General features: G+C 37.9%; 1 protein-coding gene across 7 annotated transcripts in view; it reads right to left on the bottom strand.

Annotated features, from left to right (window-relative positions):
* LOC120538223 (atrial natriuretic peptide receptor 1-like) overlaps positions 1-14,706 on the bottom strand; it is a 369,768-nt gene that overhangs the window by 75,385 nt on the left and 279,677 nt on the right. For all 7 annotated transcript variants that reach the window (XM_039767680.1, XM_039767685.1, XM_039767703.1 and 4 more), the window contains one exon: positions 6,078-6,172. In XM_039767680.1, the coding sequence (XP_039623614.1) occupies positions 6,078-6,172 (95 nt within the window). The remainder of the gene's footprint in view (positions 1-6,077; positions 6,173-14,706) is intronic.

Here is a 14,706-nt window from a genome sequence, read left to right as displayed (position 1 = left end):
ATGAATGACTGTGTGCAAGTTGCATTTATGTCCACAACGTCTTGTTAATTAATAACATTAATAATGCCCTGTTTAGTTTCATTTTCATTTTTTATTTTTTATTGCTATGACAGTGGAATAATTGTGTTTATCTGTTTTTAATGAGTGGAGCCACTTTTGAGAAGTCTGGTAGCCATGTCATTATACATGTCATGCTGCATTACACATGATGTTGTGATAGCCATTGTTGTAAAACACACCTTGTGAGTGCATCTGAACTTAGTTTAAACATAAAAGGGTGACTCCATGAAAGACTTAGTACTTGAGCAAACAATTTAGATTAGAATCTAATTTTGATTGTTTCTTTTTTGGCTTCAAGTGTAGTTTACCTTGCAAGCAGGGTTACTGATGTCATTTGTATGCTGGCTTCTATTTGGCTGACAGTTCTTTTCAAATACACTTAAAAGAAAACCAAATTAAGATCATTTCTAAACAATCACCCATGAAGATTTTTACTTGAAAGTTCTGAAGCGTTATATTATGTCACCTAAGGGTTAAAGAAATGTTCAGATATACAAAAATAATATTCCCAAATTAGCATGCTCAGCACATGTTGCCATCTTAATGCATTTAGTTTTTCAGTGCCATAATTTGAATTTTATTTTAATTTTTTGCAGTTATAATAACAGAAGCATAATTTTAGGGGTCTGGCAGTCTAAGAAATACAATGGTTGATTTTTTTAAGCATATGTTTCATAAAATTTAAGAGCAAATACATTTTGTTCATGATATGGTGGCTGCCATTTTTTCTGCATTCTCTTCAGTCTAGTTACCAAGAGGCTGCTATGTAAGGTCAATTGGAAGTGTGCATGCAAGACCACATATAAAGGTTAGTGTCATGCAATTTGTGGCTTGTCCAAGTTTGTGGATGCAACAAACATTTGATTTTTGAAAATTAACCGTTTTGTTAATGACTTTTGTGTTACATTTTGGCTCTGGTTAAATGAAATTATTTTGATTTCCAGTTCCTCCAATATGTTCTTTATTAAAGTATTGTTTTCCCAGTATAGACCTTTGCCTGTTGATAAAACCACAATCCATCTCCTAATTCAATACTTATTAAAATATTGCTGCCACCCAGTGGAGTTAGTACATTCAGAGTGTCGTTGGATTTCAACAATGTGCCAGCTTTACTCTCTCAAATGGTGAATGTTGCATCATGCAGTAACTAATCAAGTCAGATGTGACTCTACCTCCTTTACAACAATTAAGTGACCATTTAGTGCTTCTAACTTAAAGATACTGAGGAGCATTCATTTTTTACTGCTGTTTATAACATATTGGGAGCAAGATCAGATTTGTCACGAGTGTCCTCTGCTGCTCATTCCACACATGGGATCAAATCCTATCCCATGCACAAACAGCCCTGCCATAGACTTGACACACAAGCTAATTTATTGGCTTAAGTAATTAAAAATCACTGTAATGAAGACCTTCAGTAAATTAGAAGGCTGGCATTGATATTAACTGTGGGGTATACCCACACCAGACCAGAAGAGTCACACATGTCAAACATGCTGGTCTGATCAATGGTTTTTGAACATGCAATTAACCCTGAAGTCCTGAAAAGACAAAGCATTTCTATGCCTTATGTGCTTTATACCTATAACATATAACATTTTTCTAAATGTTTCTGAATGCATTTACAGAATATTAACTGGTTTTGATTTCACAATGAAAGCATGATTGTGCATTGATAATACCAGAGACTCAGTGTTCAATTGTCATCCTTGAACATTTTTACATTTTAATTCGGAATTTTCATTTTTTAAAGTAAAGATCTCACAAGAATGTTATGTTTTTGAGCAGTCTTTTAATTTAGAATTTTCTGGTATTACTTTTGTTTATTTTTGATGACTTTTCATATTTTGACTGAGATTACATTTGACATGTCCTCTGTAAACTTCTACCTTGTTTCTGCCACTCAGTTTCTTTAAAGTAAAATAAGGATTGTAATATTTAATATATGTGTTTTAATTTTAGAATTTTTTAGACAGATGTAGGTTTTAAGTGAATAAAATGTTGGGCCCAAGACTCAAAAGACTAAAGAGCTAATAAGAAAAATAGTGTGTATTTAAGCAGGAGTTCAACAAAAGGTAAAATGGCCATCGTGCTGTCAATAGATGACCCTGGGTCAGTAAATGTGAGTGAGTGAGAAGCTGCTTTGAGGGGGTGCTGTGAATGAAGATACGGTGCAAGGGCAAATGAGAGAAGTAAAGATTTACAGGACATTGTGGCTAAGGTTGAGACCACTTTAGAAAAAGGGTCTATTTGATCTGTTCTTCTTTTGAACCATCAGCTAAACAAATTGATGGAAATAACATGTTATTTCCTCATATTTAAATCAAGACATCATTATTATGAACATGGAGAGAAAGCTAATGAGATCTTAGATCAACAAATCCACAAGCAAGAAGTTCGTAATGCAATCCCAGCAATCACCAACACAAATGGAGACAAAATCATTGACCATAAAATATAATGCACACATTTAGAGACTACTATAAATCCTTTTATTCTTCTGAGTTTAAAGAAGACAAGACACACTCTAATGCATTTCTGGATGCATTACAGATCCACAAATAGATACTCTTAAGTGCATAGGAATTGGATAAACCTTGGGCACTAGCAGAATTACTAGATGCTATAAGCTCACTTCAGAGTGGGAAAGCAGCAGGCCCTGATGGCTACCCTGCCGAATTTTATAAGCAATTCTCAACTCAGCTAGCTCCCCTTCTATTAGCAACATTTACAGAAGCTAGAGAAAATAAAAATTCTACCTCTAACTTTCACCAAGTATTAATTACCATCTTTCCTAAACAAAATAAGGAAATGTTATTATTGTTAGATGCAGTAAAATCATTTGATATGGTCAAATGGAACTACCTCTTCACTACATTGGTAAAATTTGGGTTTGGCCCAAACATTTGTACATGGATCAAACTACTGTATACCAATCCAGAAGCTTCAGTTTGTATTAACAACATTAATTCAGAATACTTTAAATTAGAACGTAGTACCAGACAAGGTTGCCCCATGTCACCACTGCTTTTTGCAATCACCATTGAGCCACTGGCAGTTCACTGTCAAAATTCTTATGAGATAAAGAGGATTATCAGAGAAGGACTGGAAAAAGAAAGAAAGTTTCTCTATATGCAGATGATATGGTACTGTATATATCAGATCCACAAAATACTGTGCCTGCAGTATTAACAGCACTAACAAAATTTCAAAAGATTTCTGGTTTCAGAATGAATTTGAATAAAAGTGTGCTCTTCCCAGTGAATTCTCAAGCATACAATATTAGATTGGACACCTTCCCTTTTATCATCACAGATCAGTTGAAATACCTAGGGGTAAATATCACAAGTAAACATAAAGCTCTTTATCAACATAATTTTGCCGTCTGTATGGAAAAACTTAAGCAAGACTTGCATAGGTGGTCAACCCTTCATCTCACTTTAGCTGGAAGAATTTACATTGTTAAGATGAATATCCATCCTAAGCTTCTCTTTTTATTTTAGAACATTCCAATATACATCAATAGATCATTTTTAACAAATTAGACTCAACCATAACCTAATTTATTTGGAATTCATAACATCCATGTATCCAAAGGGCGACCCTACAAAGACCTCAGACAGAAGGTGGCATGGCTCTATCTTACTTTCAATTCTATTACTGGGCAGCAAACATACAAACTATAAAAACCTGGACATGGACATAAATAGATGAACATACACAGGCTTGGTCTGCAATAGAAATAAAATCCTGCAGTACTTCATTATATTCCTTGCTTTGTGTCCCAATAAATACAAGTTATTGCCAATATACTAACAACCCATTTGTGCTTCACTCACTCAAAATATGAAACCAATGCAGGAAGCATTTTAAGATAGAGAAGCTTTTATCTGTGGAACCACTGTATGATAACCACCTTTTTCCACCCTCTGAAACATATGCAGTTTTTAAAGTCTGGAAAACATTTGGGATTAGATTACTTAGAGATCTTTACATAGATAACGTCTTTGCATCCTACGAACAATTACACTCCAAATTTAACTTTCCAGCAACACATTTCTTTCACTACCTTCAAATTAGAAACTTTATTAAACAGAACCTGCTCAATTTTCCTCACCTTCCACTTACCTCTGTGCCAGAAAATATATTGATTGGTCTTGAGGACTCAGACAGCATTTCCGTAATATATAAAACCAATTTACAGTCTCTCACTTTCAAAGATCCAAGAGTACAGTAGGAAAATGATCTGTCACTCAACATTTCAGAAAAGGAGTGAAGAGTAGCAATGCACAGAATTCACTCGAGCTCCACATGCGCAAAGCATATAATTATTTAACTCAAATTTATATATCGAGCGCATCTCTCTCGTTCAAAATTGTCCAAAATGTTTCCAGGGCAAGACCCAACCTGTGAACACTGCAATCAAGTTCTGGTCTCGCTGGGTCACATGTTTTGGTTATGCACCAAATTAACATCATTCTGGACCAAAATCTTTAAATGCCTTTCTGACAGCTTTGGTGTCACAATCCCTCTTAATCCAATAACAGCTGTGTTTGGTGTACTTCCAGATGGACTTAAAGTGGAGAAGGACAAACAAACTGTAATTGCCTTTACTACACTACTGGCACGTAGACTTGTGTTGCTCAACAGGAAGAATCCTAACTCACCTATTCTAAGTCAGTAGGTAACTGATGTTATATACTATTTGAAACTGGAAAAAATCAAATTTGCACTTAGAGGATCTATACAAAACCTTTTCAAAACCTGGCAGGATCTAATCAATAACATATTAGAATAAGCATTTAAATTGAGGAAGCAGGTTCTCACTCCTCTTTTACTCTATTTATCTTTATTCATGTATTAATTTATCTACGTATTTACATATTTTTACTAGCTTAAAGTTTTACTCTGATGGCTGATGGGGTGGGGGTTGATTTTTTTCAAACCTTTTTTTGTAAAACTTGAGTTATTTGTATGGAATGTTATTTGATAGGGCGGCACGGTGGCGCAGTGGTAGCGCTGCTGCCTCGCAGTTAGGAGACCCAGGTTCGCTTCCCGGGTCCTCCCTGCGTGGAGTTTGCATGTTCTCCCCGTGTCTGCGTGGGTTTCCTCCGGGCGCTCCGGTTTCCTCCCACAATCCAAAGACATGCAGGTTAGGTGGATTGGCGATTCTAAATTGGCCCTAGTGTGTGCTTGGTGTGTGGGTGTGTTTGTGTGTGTCCTGCGGTGGGTTGGCACCCTGCCCAGGGTTGGTTCCTGCCTTGTGCCCTGTGTTGGCTGGGATTGGCTCCAGCAGACCCCCGTGACCCTGTATTTGGATTCAGCGGGTTAGAAAATGGATGGATGTTATTTGATTTTAATAAAGCAATAATAAAAAAAAAAAAAACACTTTTACATGATAAAACAAGGACTTTATGAAAAAATTCAAATGGTCACAAAGATTGAAATCTGTCTTATTGGTACCGTAGTATGAAACTCAAATATAAATTCTCTTTACAAACAACACATTTCCATTTGATTTATCAGTAATGTCATTACTATGCAGCACTTTGATTTCTTTATGCAGCCCCAAAGCAATTCAATCCATTTTTCACAGATGCTACACCAGTGTTTTTTCAAATAATCCCTTTAATCAATGACTTGCACAAAGCACTGGAGTTTAACTCCATTTTCTTTTAACAGTTTGCACAGGTTCTTCTAAAAGGCACTGAGTCTCTTCAGTAAGCTACTGTCTGCTAAGCTGCATGGATGATGACAAGGTTTCCAAACAATTTTGGCAGAGCAGGTAAGCAACTGCAGTTATTCATTACACAAATTAATTTATTATTGGACAGTTAAGAGTAAATAAGCAATAAAATGATAGTATAGCCTACCATTACTGAACATGTCTTCATTAAAAAAAACACCATTTCAAAAAATTATAACAAGTACAGAATACTGTAGCTGAAAGGCTATGTGTACATTCCTAGTTAAGCATACACACAAATGTCCTTCTAATGAGAATGAAAAGATCTTACCTGAAATATTCCTCTAGTGACATTTGCCATATCCCAGAGAGAGAAATCCATTTCTCTTTCTCCATTTTCATCAATCTTGAGCAACCCTGTCACTCCTAAAAAAGAAAGGACATTAGACAGATTAATGTGAAGTAAATCTCTCAAATTAAAAATGTAGTAAAAAAATATTCACATTTGGTTATACTGAGAACATGAGGACTTCACCAGATCAGTATAGAGAAAATTGAAGAGCCCCAACGAAGGGTGAAAGAGACCCACATGAGGCAAGGGTAGAATGAAGGCCATGTTATCTTATGTGACTTTTCTAAAAGATTTCTATCTTAGCCTTCATTTATATAATCTTAGCAAGTTGGAGGCAGTCCAATGTCAGCAGCACACTCTCATAAAATCTGTTGTGTAATGTAACATACCTAACAACTGACTCCACCTAGTCTGCCACTCGCTCTAACAATATCAAAACAGGTTTCATTTTCCTTTAGTCATAGGAGGCCTCTCTATGTGCATGTGAGCTGAAAACCAATGAATGCTCACCTGGACATTCAATGCATAGAATCCATTTTGTAGCAGCACATGACCCCAGATCAGGAAGCCAGTCATTTAAACTCAATGGGCAAAAGTTTGTTGTGCCTGATCATCACAGCTATATGAGTTTTTTGGACGTACCTTTCTAAAACCTTGTGCATTACTATCATGATTCCAATACAAAACCAACCGCCAAAATCTTCTGGGAAGGCTTTACACAAGGCTTTGGAGTGTTTCTGTGGGAAATTGTGCCCATTCCACCGAAAAACATTTGTGGAGTCAGGTAGTGATGTTTAACAAGAAGACTCCGGCTTGCAGTCATCATTCCAATTCATCCCAAAGGTGTTCAATAAGGAGTCAGACCTCTGTGCAGGCCACCCAAGTTCTTTCACACCAAACTTGTCAAAGCATATCTTTATGGACCTGGCCATGTGCACAGGAGCATACATTCTGGAAAGGAAAAAGGGCCTCCCCCAAAATGCTGCCTTAATGTTTAAAGTGTACAAATGACTAAAATGTCTTCTGTAGCATTAACAGTATCCTTTGCTGGAACTAGGAGGCCTAAACCAAACCCTGAACAACAGCTCCAGACCATTATTCATCCACCATTAACTTTATAGTAGGACCTAGGCAGTACAGAAGGTAGCATTCTCCTTGCATCCGTCAAACCCAGATTCAACCGTCAGACTGCCAAATAGTGAAGTGTGATTGATCACTCCAGAAAAAATGCTTCCACCACTCTAGACTCCAATGCTGGTGTTGTTTACACCACTGAAGCCAATTCTTTCATTGTACATAGTGTTCTTAGTCTTGTATGCAACTGCTAGGCTGTAAGTGTAGAGTTGTGGCTCTGAGGCTAATGATCTGCACCGGTATCTGGAAGGTTTTGGTTTGAGTCCACGTTACTGCCAAAAGGGATTCTACTCTGCTAGGCTCTTGAGCAAAGCCCTTAACCTGAAATTGCTCCAGGGGTGCTGTACAATGGCTGTCCCTGCACTCTGACCCCAAGGGGTATGTGAAAACTAACAAATTCCTAATACAAGAAATTGTATAAGGTGAAATAAAGAACAAAAAAGAAAAGCCCAGGTCTTGTACTGATGCTGCTTCCAGAGGCAGACTAGAACTCTGTTTTGTGTGAAGCAACAGGGGATAGGGCATTTTTACATGCTACCCACTTCAACTGTTAGTTTGTGTGGTCTTCCACTTTGTGACTGAGCTGTTGATGCTCGCAAATTTGTCCACTTAACAACAATAGCACTTAGACCAGGGCCAGAAAATTTCATGTAGTAACTTGTGCTAAAGGTGGAATCATAGGACAGTGCCACTGTCTCACTGTCACTGAGATCTTCGGTATGACCCATTCTATTGCCAATGTTTGTCAATAAAGAAAGCATGGACATGTGTTTCATTTTATGCACCTGTTAACAAGGAGTGCAGCTGAAACATCCAAAATTAGTTGTGTGGAGAGGTGCCCACACTCATTTTTTGCCATACACTACATGACCAAAACAAGGAGCAATTAAAGGGAATTCTGTAGCAAAATTGAAGTGGGTCTGCTATGGGAGTGAGTTTAAATGTTGTTAAACCTGCAGTTGAAAGAAATGTTTAGCGGCAGAAAGAGTCCTGAGATGTATTGTATTAGGCAGAGGAGGTGAAAAAGGCTTTGCTGGATTTCTGAGGTGGGTAAGTGGGTAAGCCACCCTGGTATATAGACAGGGCCTAGAGATGCTGCAGCGTTTAATAATGACTTCTCTTTTTTGTTATTTGTGTTCTCACTTTTTTGTATCACAGCTCCAGAGCTGTGGGTTTGAGGCACAGGCATCTCTGTGTGTAGTTTGCCTGCCCTGTCTTTATCAATGTGCACTTTTCTAGCTGCTCCAGTTTCTTCACATAACTCAAAGATGTGCATGTTAGGGTTGAATGGGCTTATGTGTGTATCTATGTGCTTATAGTGGACTAGCATTTTAAGTTGTACTCAGCATTAGTTGAACATCCTCCAGCTTCTAATGATCATGTAATGGAAAAAAGAGGAACCAGAATATGTGAGGAGCTGGAAAACCTGAAGTTCCAGATTAGCTGAAATAAAAGTCACTGAATTTAAACAACTTATACCAAGCCTACACAGCACTAAAATCGGGTTTGCTTTCTTGACTGCTGTTACTATATTATAGGGAGTGGATGATGATAAAGGGATATTCCATCAGGCATTATAGTTGACGACTAAGCTGGTAAGAATTCCAGCTGCCTAGGGCAGGCATCATGTTTCTATGATGACCGAAGCAGGAATTGGGACGTTTCAGCGGGAACGGCTGACCAAGAGGAAAAGAAAGAGAAGCAGAAGGCAAGGAGCTCATCTATCTAAGCCTAAGAAGACAGCGAGATCAAACTTCACCTAGGGATGTCTGCTATTTGTGGGTGGCCACCCAGAAGAAAAGAAACAGCATTGCGAATCCCTGAGAAGAGGCAAGGGTTCTGATATATAGCCCAGTGGTTCTCCAGGTGCTCACATTGGTGAGTCGGACTCACTCTTAAATTCTTCAGGATAGTGAGAAAGCAGCCATATCTGCCTGATGTCTGGTTTTTTTTCCACATCATACAACTGTACTGTAAGACCGGACTATACTTAATCATTCTCTTTTTGATATTCTTTTCTTTTTGTATGTGTATCGTACAGGGGATTAAGAGTTTGGCCACTGTGGGTAGGGAGGCTGGGGAGGGCATCCAGGGAAAAAGCGATCACAAAATGAGCACCCAGTCACCTTTCATGTAAATTATAAACACTGGATTCTGGATTGCAATAGACTTGCATATTTAATCAGTTTAACTATCATCTGGGTATCTTTCAAGTATTGGCGGGCGCGAAGTGGGGTCAAGGACAGAATATTTTTAATGCTAATATACCTTTTGACATTGTCCACTTCCCTGTCAGAAGGTGATTGTTACAAACTCAATGACTAGTCTCAATTAAAGATGAGGTCAGTGAAGTAAGAAAAGAAAAGAGAAAAGCAATGTATACACATAGCAACAATTCTTTTATCCAATTACTTTTCCTGCCTATTACATTATCAGGATGCCAAACATCACCCAAATCAGCATGTCTTGAACTCATGAGGACACCAGGAGAGTGACCAAACTCCATAGGGAGAAAGATCAAATATGTTTTGAACCCAGATACTGAAGCAGACAGGAACCTTCACTAATAACTGCACCACTGAGTCACTATGACAAATATATTTATTTAAATAAAAACATTTTAATCAATACTGTATATATATATTCCCAGTAGGTCTAAAGTAGGTAATTTATGTGTAGATTAGTATTCAGCTCCATTTTCATCTCATCAAGTTTGTTATTGCCAGAAGCTGTAATACAACGAATAATCATTTAATTGCTCACAGTGTGCAGCTATTAGATTTGCACAATAGTTTTGAAATTATGGTTTATTTAAACATATCCATGTGGTGTCCTTGAACAAGCAGACAAAACATCATTAAGAGTCTGTTTAAGTAGCCTTTATATAGTAAAGGAAAAGAATAAAATAACAGAACCTAAGTTTTTATGTTTGCTTTGTCCAATTCATAGATGTGGAAATCTGCAGCCTGTTTAGTAGGCCTTGGTGGGTACCAACCCTGGACTGGTGGCAGCACCCACTCATGCACATACCCATATTTAGAACTGCAAATTAAACTAAAACTTGCGTCTTTGGGATATGAAAAGAAACCTGAGACAAAAAAATCAAGCAGATATGAAAATAAAATATTCTAAATAAGTAAAATTAATAATAGCATGTGGTGGTTGATTGTCACAATGATCATGCATATAACCTACACACAGAATTACATAAGATTGTTGCAAAAAACTGTGTAGAGCTCTCTGATATTAAAAATGTAACCTCTCCATATTTCTGTGCAGGACCTAAGTAATGTTAAATGAAAAGAACATGACTACAATAAAATAACTAGAATAAAAATAACACTTTGAACTTGAATTGTACCAAATGAATACCACCATTTCCTCAAACACAGTATCTGCTGCATGCAATAAAACACTGAACAACTCAAGGTCCCTAAGTTCAAAATATTTGTCTGTGCTGAAAAATGAATAACTATAATGGTATAAAACAGATGGGAAATTTGAAGTATGTCATTTTGTATGATTGATTAAGAACAAAAAGTATGAATGAGACGCATATAACGTTGCAGCACAGGTGGCGTCAATCCTAAGCCTACGCCATCAATTTTTTATTTGCCATTTTGACATCACTTTAGCATTTTGTCTTTAACATAACAAAACATTTAAATATATACGTTATCTTGATCCTAATTTACATTCACACTCACACACTTAAAGTTGGAACCATCCAAGTGCATTTGTGCAACAGGTGGTATCACTGATGTCAGATCATTTTGTGATCCCACTGGCCAAGTCTGTGATTCACTGCATAGCCATGTGCCTGGGTTGGCACGCCTCAGTGCCAACAGGCAGACATGAGAGTGCAACTGCTAGCTGTCAGGCTGTGATATTGCAGATATTGTGAAGTCCTTGTGCACTGACATGCTCGGCAGTGTGGTGAATTCTCACTCATACTTTATAGTGGCTATAACAGCAGATCTCCTGCGTTACCACCCAACAGACAGTATTTGGGTTTCATATCAGCTGAAAGCATTATTTTTTAAAATAGCAATAAAGGATGGGTACACAGACTGAAGACATTGAGGGGGGACAACAGGCATGGCATCATAGTGATGTTTCTGGTCTCCAGCCTTTTAGTTCCTGGGGCTCAGCTAAGGTATTCCTCGTTTTTCTGTTTAATCTTTTCCCAGTTTAGGTTGGTTATTAAATCCTGTAATATTCTGTTACCTTTATTATTCTCCTTATATCCTCTAAAAAAAAAGTTATAACTCAGTGCCCTTACAGCCAATGCTAGTGGCAGCCTTTAATGTAACATTGCATGGAGCCTCCCACTGTCTTTTGCCCATTCAGTCTATTTGGCAAACTGATCTCACCACAGCCCTTCTGTTTTCATGGTCCTCCATTTTTAACACATTTTGACAAGAAACCTGTAACTGATATTTGCACATAGACTTTAATTGACACTCAAAGATGATTTACTATGTGGCTGACTGCAGCCCCTCTGTACCTTCTTGATCAAACTAGGACACGTTCCCTCATAAATTTTGGGAATATCACACTGTTGCAGTCTTTTGGCTTGGTTTTGCTACCTTTACATCTTCTATACATTTCATTGACACAATTTTATTAATCATGTAAATTCATTTGTTGCACCTTACCCCGACTTTCTCTCTTAATTATAAACAACAAAGGCTATTTTCCCTTGCAACATTCAAATCAGCTTTGGTCTCCTGTTTATAATCACCAGATTCTCTGTATCTTGATGCTAAGAAGACATCAGTTCTCAACCTGACTATGTTAGAACTTTCAGTGTTGAGGATTAATCGTGTTTCAGGTACCAATAATGCCAAGTTGCAACATCTGGAAGATGTGCTACATCACTAGATAACTGGCCGCCCTCACCGATAACTAGAAAGTAGTGATACGAGAATCCTTCTGAATTTGATTTCCGTGAGTTGGTGGAAACGTTTAGGAATCTCGCTTATCTTGGAGAAACACAACGAAATCAATGGGATAGAAAAAACTGAACTAGTTTTGTTTGGATTATAATGGAATATTGGTCTTTTAAGTGTCCCAATGGGCTAAGAAAGCATCTACAAAATATGCTTCACCGATTACTGTGACTAAAAATGTTATCTGAGCTGTGAAGCTACAGATTAACTACTGTACCACCATGCTTCTCTGAGATAATATTAATAGAATTGAATATCAAATCTGTAAACCTCTTGCAGACATTGGTAAAAAGAGCAGGAAGCAATGAATTTACTAAGGCATATTTCACATAGATACATTTGAGATAACAGTGATAAATTTAATATCAGGAGAGTAACATTTCTTGGAACAGTGGCAACAGGTGAAGGAAACATGAATTCAACAAGGCTAGGCCCCAACACACAGGCCAGTCAATCTATTAGACAGCTTAGGTGGCTGACTAAGGAACTGTCACCCGAGGGGTGCTGTTTATGAAAGTTAAGGGACGCACGAGCCAGACACTGATAGATGCCATTTTGGTAACTCAAGGGGTGCACATTTTGGAACCACCCACCCTTCCCACCATGCCATGCAATGGACAATGAGTGCCGCCACTTTGGTAACTCAAAGGGTGCCAGCTCCAGACGCCAAAATGATCCCCCCATGCTCGAAATCTAATGATACTGAATAATGCTCTCCAGCAGGTTGTATATTTGAAAGCTGATCAGGTCTAGATGACAAACTGCAGACATGAGGAATAGTAAAAGATAATCATTGTTTATTCAAAGTACCTGATCTAAAGGATGAGTCGATAAAACAGGAAAAATGTCATAGAAAGGTAAAGGAAATAATCAGGTAAAAATGTATCCAAAACACTAAACAATGGCGGGTGACAGTAGCATCATACCACCGAAATAAGTACATACATCGGTTTCGGTTAGTGCAGGGAAGCTGCCTACCAAATTTCGTGAAGATGGGGCCATAAATAAGAAAGTTCAAAATGGCGGACGTTGTTGACCATTATCGACCATTATGACCCTTACGTGTAGAATTTCGAAATGAAACCTGCTTAACTTTTGTAAGTAAGCTGTAAGGAATAAGCCTGCCAAATTTCAGCCTTCTACCTACACAGAAAGTTGGAAAATTAGTGATGAGTGAGTCAGTCAGTGAGTGAGTGAGTCAGTGAGGGCTTTGCCTTTTATTAGTATAGATATACAGAGAGAGAGAGATTGGTATTATTTAGTAATTTTACATTATCGATACTTGTCTCCTGGCTATATTCTTTGTGTTTTGTGGGTGTAACCCAAAGAGGCAGGACCATCCTGACATCACTGCTGAGGGACCACTTTCAGCCTGTACACATCAGGCCAGAAAGTAGGTCCCTCAAAGGTGCCTTGATTGTAGTGGAGTTTGTGGATTGCAGTTCTTTGTGAGTACTTTTCTGATTTTCTGGTTTATGGATATTTTTGTTTCTGTTTTTAAGGATACTGGATAACACATTACATTAGCTTTGGTTTGCCTTTTGAGACACGCCTTTTGCCTTATTTTTATATTTTGCTTTGCCTTGACGTATTTTCTGCTTCTCTTTGTGTATACAAATACATTTTTCATTCCAAAATATTCTTTCGGGTCCTCCCTGCGTGGAGTTTGCTTGTTCTCCCCATGTCTGCGTGGGTTTCCTCCAGGCGCTCTGGTTTCCTCCCACAGTCCAAAGACATGCAGGTTAGGTGGGTTGGTGATTCTAAATTGGCCCTAGTGTGTGCTTGGTGTGTGGGTGTGTTTGTGTGTGTCCTGCGGTGGGTTGGCACCCTGCCCGGAATTGGCTCCTGCCTTGTGCCCTGTGTTGGCTGGGATTGGCTCCCCAGTGACCCTGTGTTTGGATTCAGCGGGTTGGAAAATGGATGGATGGAAATATTCTTTATTTTCCTATGTATTTTCAAGTTGTAAGTTTTATGGTTTTCTCTCCCTTAAAGGGCATTTTTGTACATTTTGAACTTTTAACTGTAAAAACCAAGCCCTATTTTGGGCCTGCATAGGCCAAAGCTTGCTGTGTATTTTTCAGTCAGGCTGCAGGGGTGAAGTCTATCTGTAAGTTGGGTCTAAGTAAGGGTCTGGACTGGTTTATGGTTCTTTTTGGAGGACTATAACCCTTTTTGCCTTGTTTGTGTCATCTATTCACAATAGAAGGTAGCTATATATAGTAGCTATTGCTGTTATGAATCCACTGCAATTGTAAATTTATTCTGAAGAGAACTTGTTTTTGTTATAGAAATTAAAACAACCTAGCTATGTTTTTTTATTATCAGAAATCATTCATGAAATTAACTTTTAAGTTTAAAATGTATTATGTTTTTTTTAATATTCCTATGACTCCATTTTGCTTTGTAAGAGGCTCCACCATTTTGTGCATGGGTTGACATGAAGTTAAAGACAATCTCCTGGTGGTCAGTCTCTATTGCATCATGGTGTAATTGTATAAATTGCTTCCATGTAGGTCATTCCA

Source organism: Polypterus senegalus, chromosome 1, assembly GCF_016835505.1.
Source record: "Polypterus senegalus isolate Bchr_013 chromosome 1, ASM1683550v1, whole genome shotgun sequence".
NCBI lineage: Eukaryota > Metazoa > Chordata > Cladistia > Polypteriformes > Polypteridae > Polypterus > Polypterus senegalus.
The sequence above is the reverse complement of the archived record's forward strand: the minus strand, read 5'-3'. Positions and strand labels throughout refer to the sequence as shown.